Source organism: Ranitomeya variabilis, chromosome 1, assembly GCF_051348905.1.
Source record: "Ranitomeya variabilis isolate aRanVar5 chromosome 1, aRanVar5.hap1, whole genome shotgun sequence".
Taxonomy (NCBI): Eukaryota; Metazoa; Chordata; class Amphibia; order Anura; family Dendrobatidae; genus Ranitomeya; species Ranitomeya variabilis.
In genome coordinates, this window is record NC_135232.1 from 26,613,550 (window position 1) to 26,628,567 (window position 15,018).

Sequence of the window (15,018 nt, forward strand, 5' to 3'; positions counted from 1 at the left end):
GACACATGGTGTTGTAATATTTTATTATACTCTTAATCCACCTGAAGACCCTCGTCACCTGAAATACAGTGAAAAAAACAAACAACAATATCCTATACTTTCCGTCGTTCAGTCTTGTCCCACGCTGTAAATCCATCTGAAGGGGTTAAATCATTTTACACCCAGGAGCTCTGCTAATGCAGCTGTGCTCCTGTCTGTAAAACTTGGTGAATGAATGGAATGCAGGGGAATGTACTGTAGTTACCTCGAGTCGCGGCGATGCGCCCTCTGCTGGATGAACTCATATGAAATTGAGCTTGGGAAAATATTCTGAAAAGTTCCCAGGCTCGAGTTCATATGAGCGCCTGCGCTGTGTAGTACTGTCTGGTGCAGGTGTGCGGCCGCCCTGCTTGGTAATCCCAGCCCCGCTCTCTGCACAATGCATAACACACTATGGGGCTTGGATTAGCAAGTAGGGCGGCCGCACAGGCGCAGTCTGCAAGCCTGGCTGTGACGTCAGACGGCCAGAGCTCACTGCGCCTGCACCAGACAGTACTACACAGTGCAGGCACCGGATTTCATGCGAACACAGCGCAGAAAGGGCGGCGCCCAGCACCCCTGAACATTTGAGTGACGGAAGTTTGGCATTTCAAGCAGGGGAGTGAGGACCCGCCTCCCTGGCGAAAGAAAGGCATTTTGGAGAACTTATAAAACGCATTATTTTGGGAATACATGCACCAAAAACTAAAAGAGCCACCTTGTTAGAATGCAGCATTACTGCTGCACAAGGTGGCTCTTTTAGTTTATAACGGCTGGAGGGGGTGACAGTGGCTCTTTAATATAAATATATATATATATATATATATATATATATATATATATATATATATATATATATATATATATATATATATATATATATGTGTGTGTGTCTCACTGACATATATACAGTCATGGCCAAAAGTTTTGACACCCCTGCAATTCTGTCAGATAATACTCAGTTTCTTCCTGAAAATGATGCAAACACAAATTCTTTGGTATTATTATCTTCATTTAATTTGTCTTAAATGAAAAAACACAAAAAGAATTGTCCTAAAGCCACATTGGATATAATTCCACACCAAACATAAAAAGGGGTGGACAAAAGTATTGGCACTGTCCGAAAAATCATGTGATGCTTCTGTAATTAGTGTAATTAGCAGCACCTGTAACTTCCCTGTGGCACCTAACAGGTGTTGGCAATAACTAAATCACACTTGCAGCCAGTTGACATGGATTAAAGTTGACTCAACCTCTGTCCTGTGTCCTTGTGTACCACATTGAGCATGGAGAAAAGAAAGAAGACCAAAGAACTGTCTGAGGACTTGAGAAACCAAATTGTGAGGAAGCATGAGCAATCTCAAGGCTACAAGTCCATCTCCAAAGACCTGAATGTTCCTGTGTCTACCGTGCGCAGTGTCATCAAGAAGTTTAAAGCCCATGGCACTGTGGCTAACCTCCCTAGATGTGGACGGAAAAGAAAAATTGACAAGAGATTTCAACGCAAGATTGTGCGGATGTTGGATAAAGAACCTCGACTAACATCCAAACAAGTTCAAGCTGCCCTGCAGTCCGAGGGCACAACAGTGTCAACCCGTACTATCCGTCGGCGTCTGAATGAAAAGGGACTGTATGGTAGGAGACCCAGGAAGACCCCACTTCTTACCCCGAGACATAAAAAAGCCAGGCTGGAGTTTGCCAAAACTTACCTGAAAAAGCCTAAAACATATTGGAAGAATGTTCTCTGGTCAGATGAGACAAAAGTAGAGCTTTTTGGGCAAAGGCATCAACATAGAGTTTACAGGAGAAAAAAAGAGGCCTTCAAAGAAAAGAACATGGTCCCTACAGTCAAACATGGCGGAGGTTCCCTGATGTTTTGGGGTTGCTTTGCTGCCTCTGGCACTGGACTGCTTGACCGTGTGCATGGCATTATGAAGTCTGAAGACTACCAACAAATTTTGCAGCATAATGTAGGGCCCAGTGTGAGAAAGCTGGGTCTACCTCAGAGGTCATGGGTCTTCCAGCAGGACAATGACCCCAAACTTTCTTTGAGAGAAAGCACTGGAGACTTCTAAGGTGGCCAGCAATGAGTCCAGACCTGAATCCCATAGAACACCTGTGGAGAGATCTAAAAATGGCAGTTTGGAGAAGGCACCCTTCACATATCAGGGACCTGGAGCAGTTTGCCAAAGAAGAATGGTCTAAAATTCCAGCAGAGCATTGTAAGAAACTCATTGATGGTTAGTGGAAGCGGTTGGTCGCAGTTATTTTGGCTAAAGGTTGTGCAACCAAGTATTAGGCTGAGGGTGCCAATACTTTTGTCTGGCCCATTATTGGAGTTTTGTGTGAAATGATCAATGTTTTGCTTTTTGCTTCATTCTCTTTTGTGTTTTTTCATTTAAGACAAATTAAATGAAGATAATAATACCAAAGAATTTGTGTTTGGAATCATTTTCAGGAAGAAACTGAGTATTATCTGACAGAATTGCAGGGGTGTCAATACTTTTGGCCATGACTATATATATATATATATATATATATGTATAGAGAGAGAGAGTGTATACATATTTTTAAGAATATTTGAGCCGATGGATCCATGATATGTCCATTTTGCAAGCCTGCGATAAAAAAATCGCCATTACGGAAGCCATATGGATGACACACGGATAAATTTGTGCTTAAAAATCGCATCCTCGCATTGAACAGTGTTTTGGGACAATTTCTGCGTATTACGGCCATAAAAAACGGACCGTATTTTCATACGCCTAGTGTGACGCCGGCCTTACACACAGTCTGTATTCTGCTGCTATATGTGTAGACTGTATTCTGCGGATGTTGCCACACACACAGTGTGCTCTGCTGACACTCCTGTATTCGGCGCTGCTATCATACACCTATACCCGTGATGTTGCTATTTCTGCTATAACTGTAGCCTGCATTCTGCAGATACAATGACTTTTATGCCTGTGAAATGATTTCTGTTCTCCTTCCTTTCTTAGTTATTGATATTTTATTGCTAAATGTTCTTGCTTACTAGAACCACCAAGCGCCGCCCCTCGAGTGCTTTCTCTGCCGGTAGCCAAGTCCACGGATGGGCTGTTCGAAGCCCCATTTGGGTCGGGCTCATTTGGCGCTCCTCTGCAAAACTCTGTAAGTAACTTTCATAATTTTACCTCTTCAAAATCCGTATTCCACTGCGAAGTTAATGGAGCTGTAGACTGCAAACGCTCTAATAATAGCCTCTGCTGACATCCTTATAGGGGTTGTCCACTTTTTCCCCATGCGTTGCGGTCTCCAGTAATCTGGGATAACCAGACAGCAAGTGTGTAGTTTCCCTGCAGCGCCTCCGGAGGATGAATTGAGTATTACATGTTGTTTTTTTAAATAAAGGACTGTCTGTGTGATGTGAGGATATGTGCACCGTTCTCAGGAATCTGAGCGGACTCCCGGCAAAGACAAATCAATATCAAGAGTAAACTTCATCCACTTCCACCCCGATGAACTGTGCACATCGCGGTGTTTTCTTCCACCTGGAATAGATATTTAATATTGGCAACCCGTCACACTATTCCAATTGGCTCCATGCAAAATTAATTGCCAATGTCTTCTCTGTATCCGTAAAAGTAACCAGAATAGAGTAAGAATATCAACAACTCAATGCAGGAATGTATTTTATTATATTCACAAATGTATTAAAAAAAATAGCAATCCAAACAGCATGGATTAAAGTGATGTGTGCCCTGCATCCCGTCCAACCCAGGGTTTCGCCCTTTTGGCTTCTTCTGGGGCACCTAGGCATTCACTCCAAAAAATGGCAGCATTTATCCTTCTTTCCTATGACACAACCCCGGCATCTGTAAGAAAATGAAAAAGGATAGATCATCAAAACTATAAACTATAATCCTTGAAAAAAAAAATAAACACTTTATAAGATGCTAGAAAGTTATGAATCAATATAGAGATGAAATTAAGATTTGACCCATAATCGTTTTTCACATTGAAAATTCACACTTTGCTATTCTAACCTAGTATTGGTGAATTTATGCAAGTTATTAGGAAAAAAAAAAACATTTATGCGATTGTGTCCTCCGTTTCTCCCGATCACCTGGTCGGTTTTCACCAATCAGCTAGATCACGTGATCGGGAGAAAGAGAGTAGCGGAACAGTGCTGTAATCCTAGAACCATGTTTTCTTCTCTGAAAACCAGTATACATTTCTGTGTGATGTATATCCCCCTGAAGAAGCCAAAAGGGCGAAACCCAGAGTATGTGGCATGTTCTTAAAGCCTTTTAGAGAACTTTTTTTTTATTCATTTATCTCTTTAATACAATTCTTTGCTGGTTTTGCAGTATTACACTATTCTGGCTGCACTTGCCAATATGGAAACAGGATTGTGCATTAGTAATTTGCCCCAATGTGAACAACTCCTGGTGCGTGTAACCTAATTTTGATCTCCCTTTTTATTTGTGGATCTATGATAAAATACAGATGTATCAGAGCCGTATTTGTCATTTTACTATTTGGGCGGCATTATAGTTTTACTGTCAGTATTGAGACCATTCAAGTTATGCTTCATACAAAATCTTTTCTCCCGTAGACCTTCACCGCACATCCCATAAAGGCTTCTGATCCATTTGGGGACCCATTTGGAAATCCATTTGCTTAGGAATATATATCTATTGTCTGTTGTAAGTAATCCATTCATCTAATTTTCCCCAAAATGGAGTTAAATCCCCCTAATGTCATCCTCTGACCCCCACCAACCTGCTAGATAGGGGTCCCGGCCATCTACAGACAGAGCACTGGAGCCCCCCGAATGCTGCGCTGAGGCTTTCACTGTGTCAGGAGTTCCCAGTGACCGAGATGTCCAAACCTTAAATCAGCAGACGTCGTGTATATATATATATATATATATATATATATATATACACCGTATATATAGGATATTGTCACGTATCAGCAGACAAAGCCAGAGCCTTTGGAAAGCAAACAGATTATCTATGCAATGTATGTAAATTATACTGCCACGGTGGATACATTTGTAATGCTACCATACAGTACATGTAAATAATATGACCATCCAGTACAAATAACTGTCATGCAGTACACATAAATATTACCATATGGTACAAATAAATAACACTGTCATACTGTGTGCATAAATAAATATGACCATACAGTACAAATGCAACTGTCATACAGTACACATAAATATGACCATACATTACAACTAAATATTACAGTCATACTGTATCCAAAAACAATGACCATACACTACAAATAACTGTCATATAGTATACATAAATATGACCATACAATACAAATAAATGTCATGCAGTACACATAAATATTACCATGTAGTATAAATAACACTGTCACACTGTATCCATAAATAATGACCATACATTACAAAACATAAGTCATACTGAATACATAAATAACATGGCCATACAGGTAACATTAATATTGCTGCAATACAGTGCACATATTCACTCTCTAGTAGCTCTGGGGGATTATTAATGTGATGAGTGATTCATGTGCATTGTATGGCGGTATTATTTAAGTGTAATCTAAAGCAGTGTTATTTATGTGTACTATATGGCACTGTTACTTATGGGAATTGTGTGGTGACCTTATTTATGTATACTGTATTGCAGCGCTATTTAACAATGCCATACTAATCACATACATAAGATAAAACCATACAGTGCTGTCGTACAGTACACATAAATAATACTGCCAAAAAGAATTTGTAAATAATGTTGTACAAACAAATAATGCTGTTGTGCAGTACACATATAATTGTACCCTATAATAAACATAGATAGCGCTGCAATAAAATATGCATAAGCAATGCTTACATATAGTGCACATAAATACCAACACAGTACTCATAAATAATGCTATGATACATATGCAAACAAATGTGGGCGCAAAAGTGATTGTGGGATTTTACAGAAGATGCAGCAAAATGACAACAAGGCCATTAGCTGGGATCATATGTTTTAGGAAGGGACAAATAACACAATAAAAATGTCTACCTACCGAGCCTGTCACCTGTCCCTGCTGCCTTTTTTTTTTTGTTCTCCTTCTTTGCTCCGACCCCAGTGTCCTCTTTCCTCTCGACCTCGATGTGCGTTCTGATATCACGACCCCATGACGTGCGCCGTCCGTGCATCATCACGTCAGAACGAGCGCCGAGTCCTAATCAGAATTTTAGCATTTCCAAAACTAGTTAACGAGGGAGGACATTGTAGTAGTATCCAAGTGTCAGAAGATGATTGCAGTTGCCCCCGTACAATGATGAGGACCGTGGTGACGTAATATTTTTTCTTTCTCTTTACATTGCAGCTATGGAAAGAGCGGACGGCACAGGAGCAGGGGATCATCTCACCGGTGGCGCTGGCACCGGCTGATATCGGCACACTCACTCCGCGGCTGATTGTCATTACTATATTTTTTTTATATACAAAGAGAAGAACTGGAAACCAAATGAAATCCACTGTGCTGCCGACATCATCGCCTCCATCCTCCTTGCTTGCAGTGATTTGCACCCCCAATTCTTGGTTTCCTTCCCATCATATCACACATCTTTGCGGAATCCATCTTTTTTTCTACTTTTTGCCCTCACCCCCTTCCTATAGTAGCCGACATTTCTGGGGGGATTAACCCCTATACCATTCCTGTCCTCTGGTCGTCTCCCCTGCAGCATCTCCAAATTTCAGGCAGGGTTTACATTAGACCTCTCGCTTTTCGAAATCCAGGACTGTTGGCAGCTATGGGTATAGATGTATAGATATTTTACCAGACCCTTCGATATCACTGCTCCAGTCCCAAAGTGACCAGCACTGTTCATTCAGATGGGCACTTTTTAATATCCATCATCGGCCTCAGGTTCTGACCCAATCGGGAGTCTAATGACCCAAAATATCCGCATCAATGGGGTCAGGATGAGATTAGAAAAAAAAGGTTCTGCTTTTTACTCCAGAAACAGCGCCTTCTTAATTCATGATTGTGTCTGATCAGAATGATCAGAATGTGAAGCTGCAATACCTAGAACAGCCATTAAAAAAGGTGGCGCTGTTTTGGGGAAAAAAAAAATCTGACATGTCATTTAAAAAAAAACTCTTGGAGGAGTTCTAATGAGTAAGTAAAATGTCTGTGCCAAAGCAGGATGAAATATAGTCATGTACTTGATAGACCACTCCTTTGCCAAATAATACATTACAGGGGGGTTCCCTTGTTCAGACCCCTCATCAAACCAAAGTGAAGATCTTCTACAAAGAGCGTCGCTCTCGCTCTGGAGGACCTCCATCTGTACATTGCACAGAGAGAACGTTGATTTTAATCAGAATGCTGTAATACTTCATTTGTCCTCCGGAGGCACTGCAGGGAAATGAATCACTTCTACCATAGATTCTTCCATTGATTGCAACTGTGATCAACTGATCTTCCAAAAATGGATAGTCCTTATGGTTAACCCTAACCCTAACCCTAAGTAGAAAATAACTTTAGAAACAATTCTGAGGTCATTTTTGTTACTTTTTTTTTAATTATTCACATCTTAAAAAAAATGTTTAATTTTCATTTTCCAACCCGGAACATCTTCACCAATAAGTCCTTTGCTCACCACCCGACAACAAGTCTGGACTTTGGAAACGTGGACTATTGTGACATGCCTCCAGAAGTTCTTTTTTTGAATTTTTGTAATCCGACGGAATAAATATTTGATACAAAAAAAAAATTCTATGGGTTTAACTGTAAAAGCTCCCGCTGGCGCGGAATGTTCCGGATTTCTTCAGCAGTGACAAACCAAACTCCACCTAGGGAATATTTTTTGGATCTTTTTTTCTTTTTCTCGTCTTGTAGTTGATCTGGTATCAGCTCGGAGATGCGACCGAGGAGAAGTTTTTTTTTATTTTTTAAAAACTTTATAACCTGAACTCTTTCACGATGAACTGGAATGAATAAATTACCAATAAATCTCAAATATCTCGATATAAATATATACACTTAGTAAACTGGAATTGAATCGCTGGAGATGATTTTTTCCGGCCGGGTCTCGGGACCCTCCGCATATATTCTTCCTATCAATGCACTTTTCTTTTTTTTTTTTTTTTGTAAGCGAAAACAATCGATGATTTCTGGATACATTATAGTTTTCGAATCTTTCTTTAATCTTTGCCCTGTCTGTATAAACTCAAATTGTGCGCCTTATATAATGTATTAAAAGAGAGAGATCTATATTTATTTTGTTTCTGCATTGTGATCCATTGTGTATCCAAAAATATTGCGTTCAAATAGCTCAATTTTCCGTGAAAACAAATATTACACACTGCATGATATATGTTGTGTTGGAAGTCGTAGGTGCGTTATTGTTATTCGTAAAATATTTCAATGGCATTGCTAAAATATGAGCGTGTGGGATAGAATAAATACTGCGTAAAGTAATTGATATGCCTTAATGCCCTGAGTACAGGAACTGAATCCCCTATGACTGCAACAATGACCCGATAATAGTCATAATACCCCCATAGATGCCAACATTGCCCCCAATGCTTGCCATAATTCCTCCAAATTTCACTTTACTTCATCAACAAAGCACCATGACAGCTACAATGCCCCCACAGCAGTCACAGTGCCCCATGACTACCATAGTGCCCCTATACCTGTCAAAATACCCTCACCACTGAGATAATGTCCCTCAAGCCAGCCACAGTACCTCCATGACTATCACATTATTATTAATGTTCCTCTACCAGTCATTATTCCCCTGAGACAACCAAATTTCATGCTACAAATTTCACTCCACATCATCTACAAAGCACCATGACAGCTACAATCCCCCCACAGCAGTCACAATGCCCCATGACTACCATAGTGCCCCTATGTCTTTCAAAATACTACCATCGCTCAAAGAATGTCCTTCAAGCCAGCCACAACATCTTCTTGACTATAACATTATCATTAATGTTCCTCTACCAGTCATAATTCCCCTGAGACAACCAAATTTCATGCTACATCATCCCACAAAGCACCATGACAGCTACAATGCCCCCACAACAGTCACAATGCCCCATGTCTACCATAGTGCCCCTATGCCTGTCAAAGTACTATCATCACTGAGACCATGTCCTTCAAACCTACCACAGTACCTCCATGACTATCACATTATCATTAATGTTCCTCTACCAGTCATAATTCCCCCTGTGACAACCAAGTTTCACGCTACATCATCCACAAAGCACCATGACAGCTACAATGCCCCCACAACAGTCACAATGCCCCATGTCTACCATAGTGCCCCTATGCCTGTCAAAGTACTATCATCACTGAGACCATGTCCTTCAAACCAACCACAGTACCTCCATGACTATCACATTATCATTAATGTTCCTCTACCAGTCATAATTCCCCCTGTGACAACCAAATTTCACGCTACATCATCCACAAAGCACCATGACAGCTACAATGCCCCCACAACAGTCACAGTGCCCCATGTCTACCATAGTGCCCCTATGTCTTTCAAAATACTATCATCGCTGAGACAATGTCCTTCAAGCCAGCCACAATACCTCCATGACTATCACATTATCATTAATGCCCATCTACCAGTCAAAATTCCCCTCCGATAATCAACTGTCCCTCTAATACAGCCACCTTGTCCTTGGGGCAATCACAATACTCCCTTGGAAACCATAGGGTTCCTATTCCAGGTACATAGCAGCCACAACATCTTACGCCGGCCCCGATGCCCCTATGACTACCATAGTGTGTTATTCAGTGGGTGCTGTGGTGCTTCTGCTAGTCCCGTACATGCAGTCATGCAATACTGCCTATGGGTGTTCTACTACTTTAATGGATACATTGATGGAAATACACTCCCTATACACAGAAATATCCCTATATTAGATGTCAGGATGAAGACCCAATGTGTGTTTCGCCATTAAATTGGCTTCTTCAGGTGGTAGATTGTTGAATTAAATTTTCAGGAATAATATGGAATTCATCCTTCACTCATCCTTCACTCTTGAGTCTTGTGCAGCCTGTAGAATTCACCACCAGCTATTACCATATATAATTTATACCAATATTTCCTTCTCCTTCCTCCTTTGTTGGATACATTGGCATTGAAGAGGTTTAGTAAAACAATGGCTGAAGGAGCAAAAATTAGAGGCCATCATTCAGTTTAGGAGACTGTTATGCGATACTAACCCCCCTACTATGTACAGCGACCAATGCTCAGATTGGAGAGGTGTCCTCACTGACATTACTACATTCTAGTGGACACACATTTAATAATACAAACCACTAAGACCCTGGTTGGTCTACTACTAGATGGAAATTAAGTTTTTGTCCTTAAATGGATTTTTTTTACACTCATAACTGATCACGGACGGTCCCACCGATCAAGAAAACATGTGTTTAACCTGTACTCCATCAGTCCTACAGATCTTGAATAGTGTCATGATTGATCAATGTCTCCTTTAAGCGGGGGGATGATCCTTGTTCTCTCGATCGGTGGGGGTCCAAAGTGGTTCTAAGCCCTACGATCAGGTACATGTCACTTATCCTGTCCGTAAGTGTACGTGTTTTTCTGTGCTCCTTCTTGAGACTGAAAACTCTATAATTGATACACTTTATTGATCAACCAACAAGCCCCCCCTCCCACTTCGACTTTTATCATCACATCAATTCAGAAATTTATGTGAAAGGGTAATTGTACTTTCAGGTAACTGTTCATGTTGTCGTCTCTGAGCTAGCGGGTGGAAACTAGCTGCTATGTTGTCTCACATACACAGCACATACAGACATGAGGGATTCCTGCTCTCCTGTCTGTGAGTTGCACATGTTCAGATGCAGCATGGACATTATACAAAGGTACTGAGCAGGGTAGCTGTGAATCTGTAAAGAGTTGGTAAAAAGTTTTTATTTCTGTCTCCATACATTATCCAGCCATACTGAGCAGGGTAGCTGTGAATCTGTAAAGAGTTTCGTAAAAACTTTTTCTGTGCCTCAACACATTATACAGCCGTACTGAGCAGTGTAGCTGTGAATCTGTAAAGAGTTGGTAAAAAGTGTTTCTGTGCCTCAACACATTATACAGCCGTACTGAGCAGTGTAGCTGTGAATCTGTAAAGAGTTGGTAAAAAGTTTTTCTTTCTGTCTCCATACATTATCCAGCCATACTGAGCAGGGTAGCTGTGAATCTGTAAAGAGTTGGTAAAAACTTTTTCTGTGCCTCAACACATTATACAGCCGTACTGAGCAGTGTTACTGTGAATCTGTAAAGAGTTGGTAAAAAGTGTTTCTGTGCCTCAACACATTATACAGCCGTACTGAGCAGTGTAGCTGTGAATCTGTAAAGAGTTGGTAAAAAGTTTTTCTGTGCCTCAACACATTATACAGCCGTACTGAGCAGTGTATCTGTGAATCTGTAAAGAGTTGGTAAAAAGTTTTTCTGTGCCTCAACCCATTATACAGCCGTACTGAGCAGTATAGCTGTGAATCTGTAAAGAGTTAGTAAAAAGTTTTTCTGTGCCTCAACACATTATACAGCCGTACTGAGCAGTGTATCTGTGAATCTGTAAAGAGTTGGTAAAAAGTTTTTCTGTGCCTCAACCCATTATACAGCCGTACTGAGCAGTATAGCTGTGAATCTGTAAAGAGTTGGTAAAAAGTTTTTCTTTCTGTGTCTCCATACATTATACAGTCGTACTGAGCAGTGTAGCTGTGAATCTGTAAAGAGTTGGTAAAAAGTTTTTCTTTCTGTGTCTCCCTTATAAAATCTCATAAATGGAGAAAGTAGCGTATTTCTCTGATAAGATATATTACAAAGTTTCTTACATTTGCTTGTAGTACTCATTCATGTAATATAGTGGGAGATTATTCATTATTGACATGTAGCGCTATCTGATATTCTCTGGGAATTGGAGCAAAAGCAGAAAGTTCTGTACCCGATCTTCAGTTTATTCCTCAATTAAGGAATCACAGTGCGCCCAATGACTGCAAGTCAACAAAGTCCCTCAAAGTACTGATCCTCAGAGGTCCAAGTATGGCATCCAGTCATTGGGGTGAGTTTCACCCTAGTCCACACAGGAAACCAAAAGTACAAAAGAGTCCAATGCAAAAGTGTGATCAAATATTGATTTATTTGGAAAAGAGCGACATTTCAGCAAGCGGCCTTCCCATCAATCTGGATAAATTTGCCACTTCTTTGATTTTCCATACGCCAAATTTATGTATAATTTATGCTAATTTCTGCTGTAAATTTATCAGGCCATTCAAGACCCCTTTAGCTAAAACCACTAACTTCTTAGGAAAACAGGCAAGATTGTTACAAATTAGAACAAAAATTTCATCAATGAGGCACGCACCAGAATTTGCAACCTTTTCCCAGCACAATTCTGACATAATGCTCTCAAAAACTTTCCACCTCCCCGAGTATAATCCTTGCATGGGCAATGTCACTATTACATAAAGAAGCAAATCCGGATCTTTCATCTTGCACACATCTTGAGGAAGAGGCATGTGTACAAAATTCAGTAATGTAAGAGAATACAAGGCGGGATGGTGTCAGCCACTATTAAACTTGATATATATGTACAGTGGCTTGCGAAAGTATTCGCCCCCTTGGCATTTTTTGTGTTTTGCTACTTCACAACCTCAAATTTCACTGTTTTTTGAGGGTTTGTATCAGTGAACATTTTGGTTTTCTTTTTATTGTGAAGCAAACAACAAATAGGACAAAACAACTGAAAACTTTAGTGTGCATAACTATACACCTAAAGTCAGTACTTTGTAGAGCCTCCATTTGCTGCAATTACAGCTGAAAGTCTCAATGCATTTTCCACATCTTGCTACTGGGATTTTTGCCTATTTTTCAACACAAAACTGCTCCAGCTCCTTCAAGTTCGATGGTTTCCTCTGCTGAACAGCAATCTTCACACCTGACCACGGATTATCAATTGGATTAAGGTCTGGGCTTTGATTAGGCCTCTCCAAAACATTTATGCATTTCCACTTAAACCACTCGAGTGCTGCTTTAGCAGTTTGCTTTGGGTCATTGTCTTGTTGGAAGGTGAATCTCCTTCCCAGTCTCAAATAACTGACAGACTGAAACAGGTTTTGATCAAGAATATCCCTGTATTTTGCACCATCTATCTTCCCCTTGACTCTGACCATTTTACCTGTCCCTGCTGCTGAAAAATATTCCCTCAGCATGAATGTGCCACTACCATGTTTCACTGTGGGGATGGTGTTTGTGGAGTCAGCGGTTGCTCTGGTCTGCTAGCCGAAACCACATGGACCAGGGATCATCCCACCGAACAGCTGCTCTCCTTTTACCGTGGGCATAATGCTACTTGGACAACATAGGGTGAGGGTAGAACAGTGTGGCAATAGTTTATTGAACCACACAACAGGCAGATAACACATAGAACAGTCCCAGCTAAATAACATCACAGAGTCTCAACCTTCTGCTGACTCGCCAGGAAAGAACAGCTGTGACTTCAGAGCTTCCAGGGCTGACTACCCCACCTGTTGCAAGATGACAGTCCATTGAGGTTCAAGGACAGTTGACTGGAGGATCACAACTAGGCTTCTCCGAACATCTCCATGGGGCTAGGCAACCAGTGGGTCCCATTCCTGGCTCCCACAAATGTATCCATGGGGCTCAGGTGACTGGTGGGTCCAAATACTGATTACCCCAGATGTATCCATTGATTCACGATGGTCAATGGAGCAGATATGTATTCTTCCAGCCGGGGCCGGGGTCCCCTAATCTGGCATCCTGTAGAATTACAAATCTGTGTCCCTCGTGATGGAGCCATAATGTCTTGGCAGCTGTCCTGGTTCTTTGAATCTCTGGATCTCTTGGATGTCTGGAGGTATCTGTGATCTTACAGGGGCATATAACCTCTTTTTATAGTTAATGACTGTCCTTCATCCAGCATTCACAGGTAAAGGGGAAGAATGGTGACGAGATCAACTCGCATTGTTTGATTATGTAATCTATTTGCATAGTTTTTCCTCCTCTGTTTTGTAAGTCAACAAACTGCTGGCCTGGACAATGTCTAATCAACATATCAGCAAACATCACTAGTCATCCAGGATAAGGGTACTGTCACACAGTACCATTTTGATCGCTACGACGGCACGATCCGTGACGTCGCAGCGATCGTATGATTATCGCTCCAGCGTCGTAGACTGCGGTCACACGTTGCAATCACGGCGCTGGAGCGATGCCGAAGTCCCCGGTAACCAGGGTAAACATCGGGTAACTAAGCGCAGGGCCGCGCTTAGTAACCCGATGTTTACCGTGGTTACCAGCGTAAACGTAAAAAAAACAAACAGTACATACTTACATTCCGGTGTCTGTCCCCGGCGTTCTGCTTCTCTCCACTGTGTAAGCGCCATAGCCGGAAAGCAGAGCGGTGACGTCAGACGTCACCGCTGTGCTCGCTTTCCGGCTGGCAGACGCTCACACAGTGGTGACTGAGAAGCTGAGACGCTGGAGGACAGACACCGGAATGTAAGTATGTACTGTTTGTTTTTTTACGTTTACGCTGGTAACCACGGTAAACATCGGGTTACTAAGCGCGGCCCTGCGCTTAGTTACCCGATGTTTACCCTGGTTACAAGCGAACACATCGCTGGATCGCTGTCACACACAACGATCCAGCGATGACAGCGGGTGATCAAGCGACGAAAGAAAGTTCCACACGATCTGCTACGACGTACGATTCTCAGCAGGATCCCTGATCGCTGCTGCGTGTCAGACACTGCGATATCGTAACGATATCGCTAGAACGTCACGAATCGTACCGTCGTAGCGATCAAAATGGTACTGTGTGACAGTACCCTAACAGTACAGAACATTGCATCAAATGTCAACTTACAAGTCAATATTACAGGTTTATACAAACAAAAGTCTGTTTTCTTGAACAACCATAAAATGAAACACATAAATTCAAAAGTCAACATATAGATAAGCCTATT

General features: G+C 41.4%; 1 protein-coding gene across 5 annotated transcripts in view; it reads left to right on the forward strand.

The window, feature by feature from the left end:
- The window catches only part of DAB2 (DAB adaptor protein 2), a 97,253-nt gene extending 88,985 nt beyond the window's left edge, over nt 1-8,268 (forward strand). For all 5 annotated transcript variants that reach the window (XM_077281465.1, XM_077281469.1, XM_077281457.1 and 2 more), the window contains 3 exons: nt 3,056-3,168; nt 4,616-4,706; nt 6,370-8,268. In XM_077281465.1, coding sequence (XP_077137580.1) covers nt 3,056-3,168; nt 4,616-4,684 — 182 coding nt within the window. In that variant the 3' untranslated portion in view covers nt 4,685-4,706; nt 6,370-8,268. The remainder of the gene's footprint in view (nt 1-3,055; nt 3,169-4,615; nt 4,707-6,369) is intronic.
- The last annotated feature ends 6,750 nt before the right edge of the window (nt 8,269-15,018 follow it).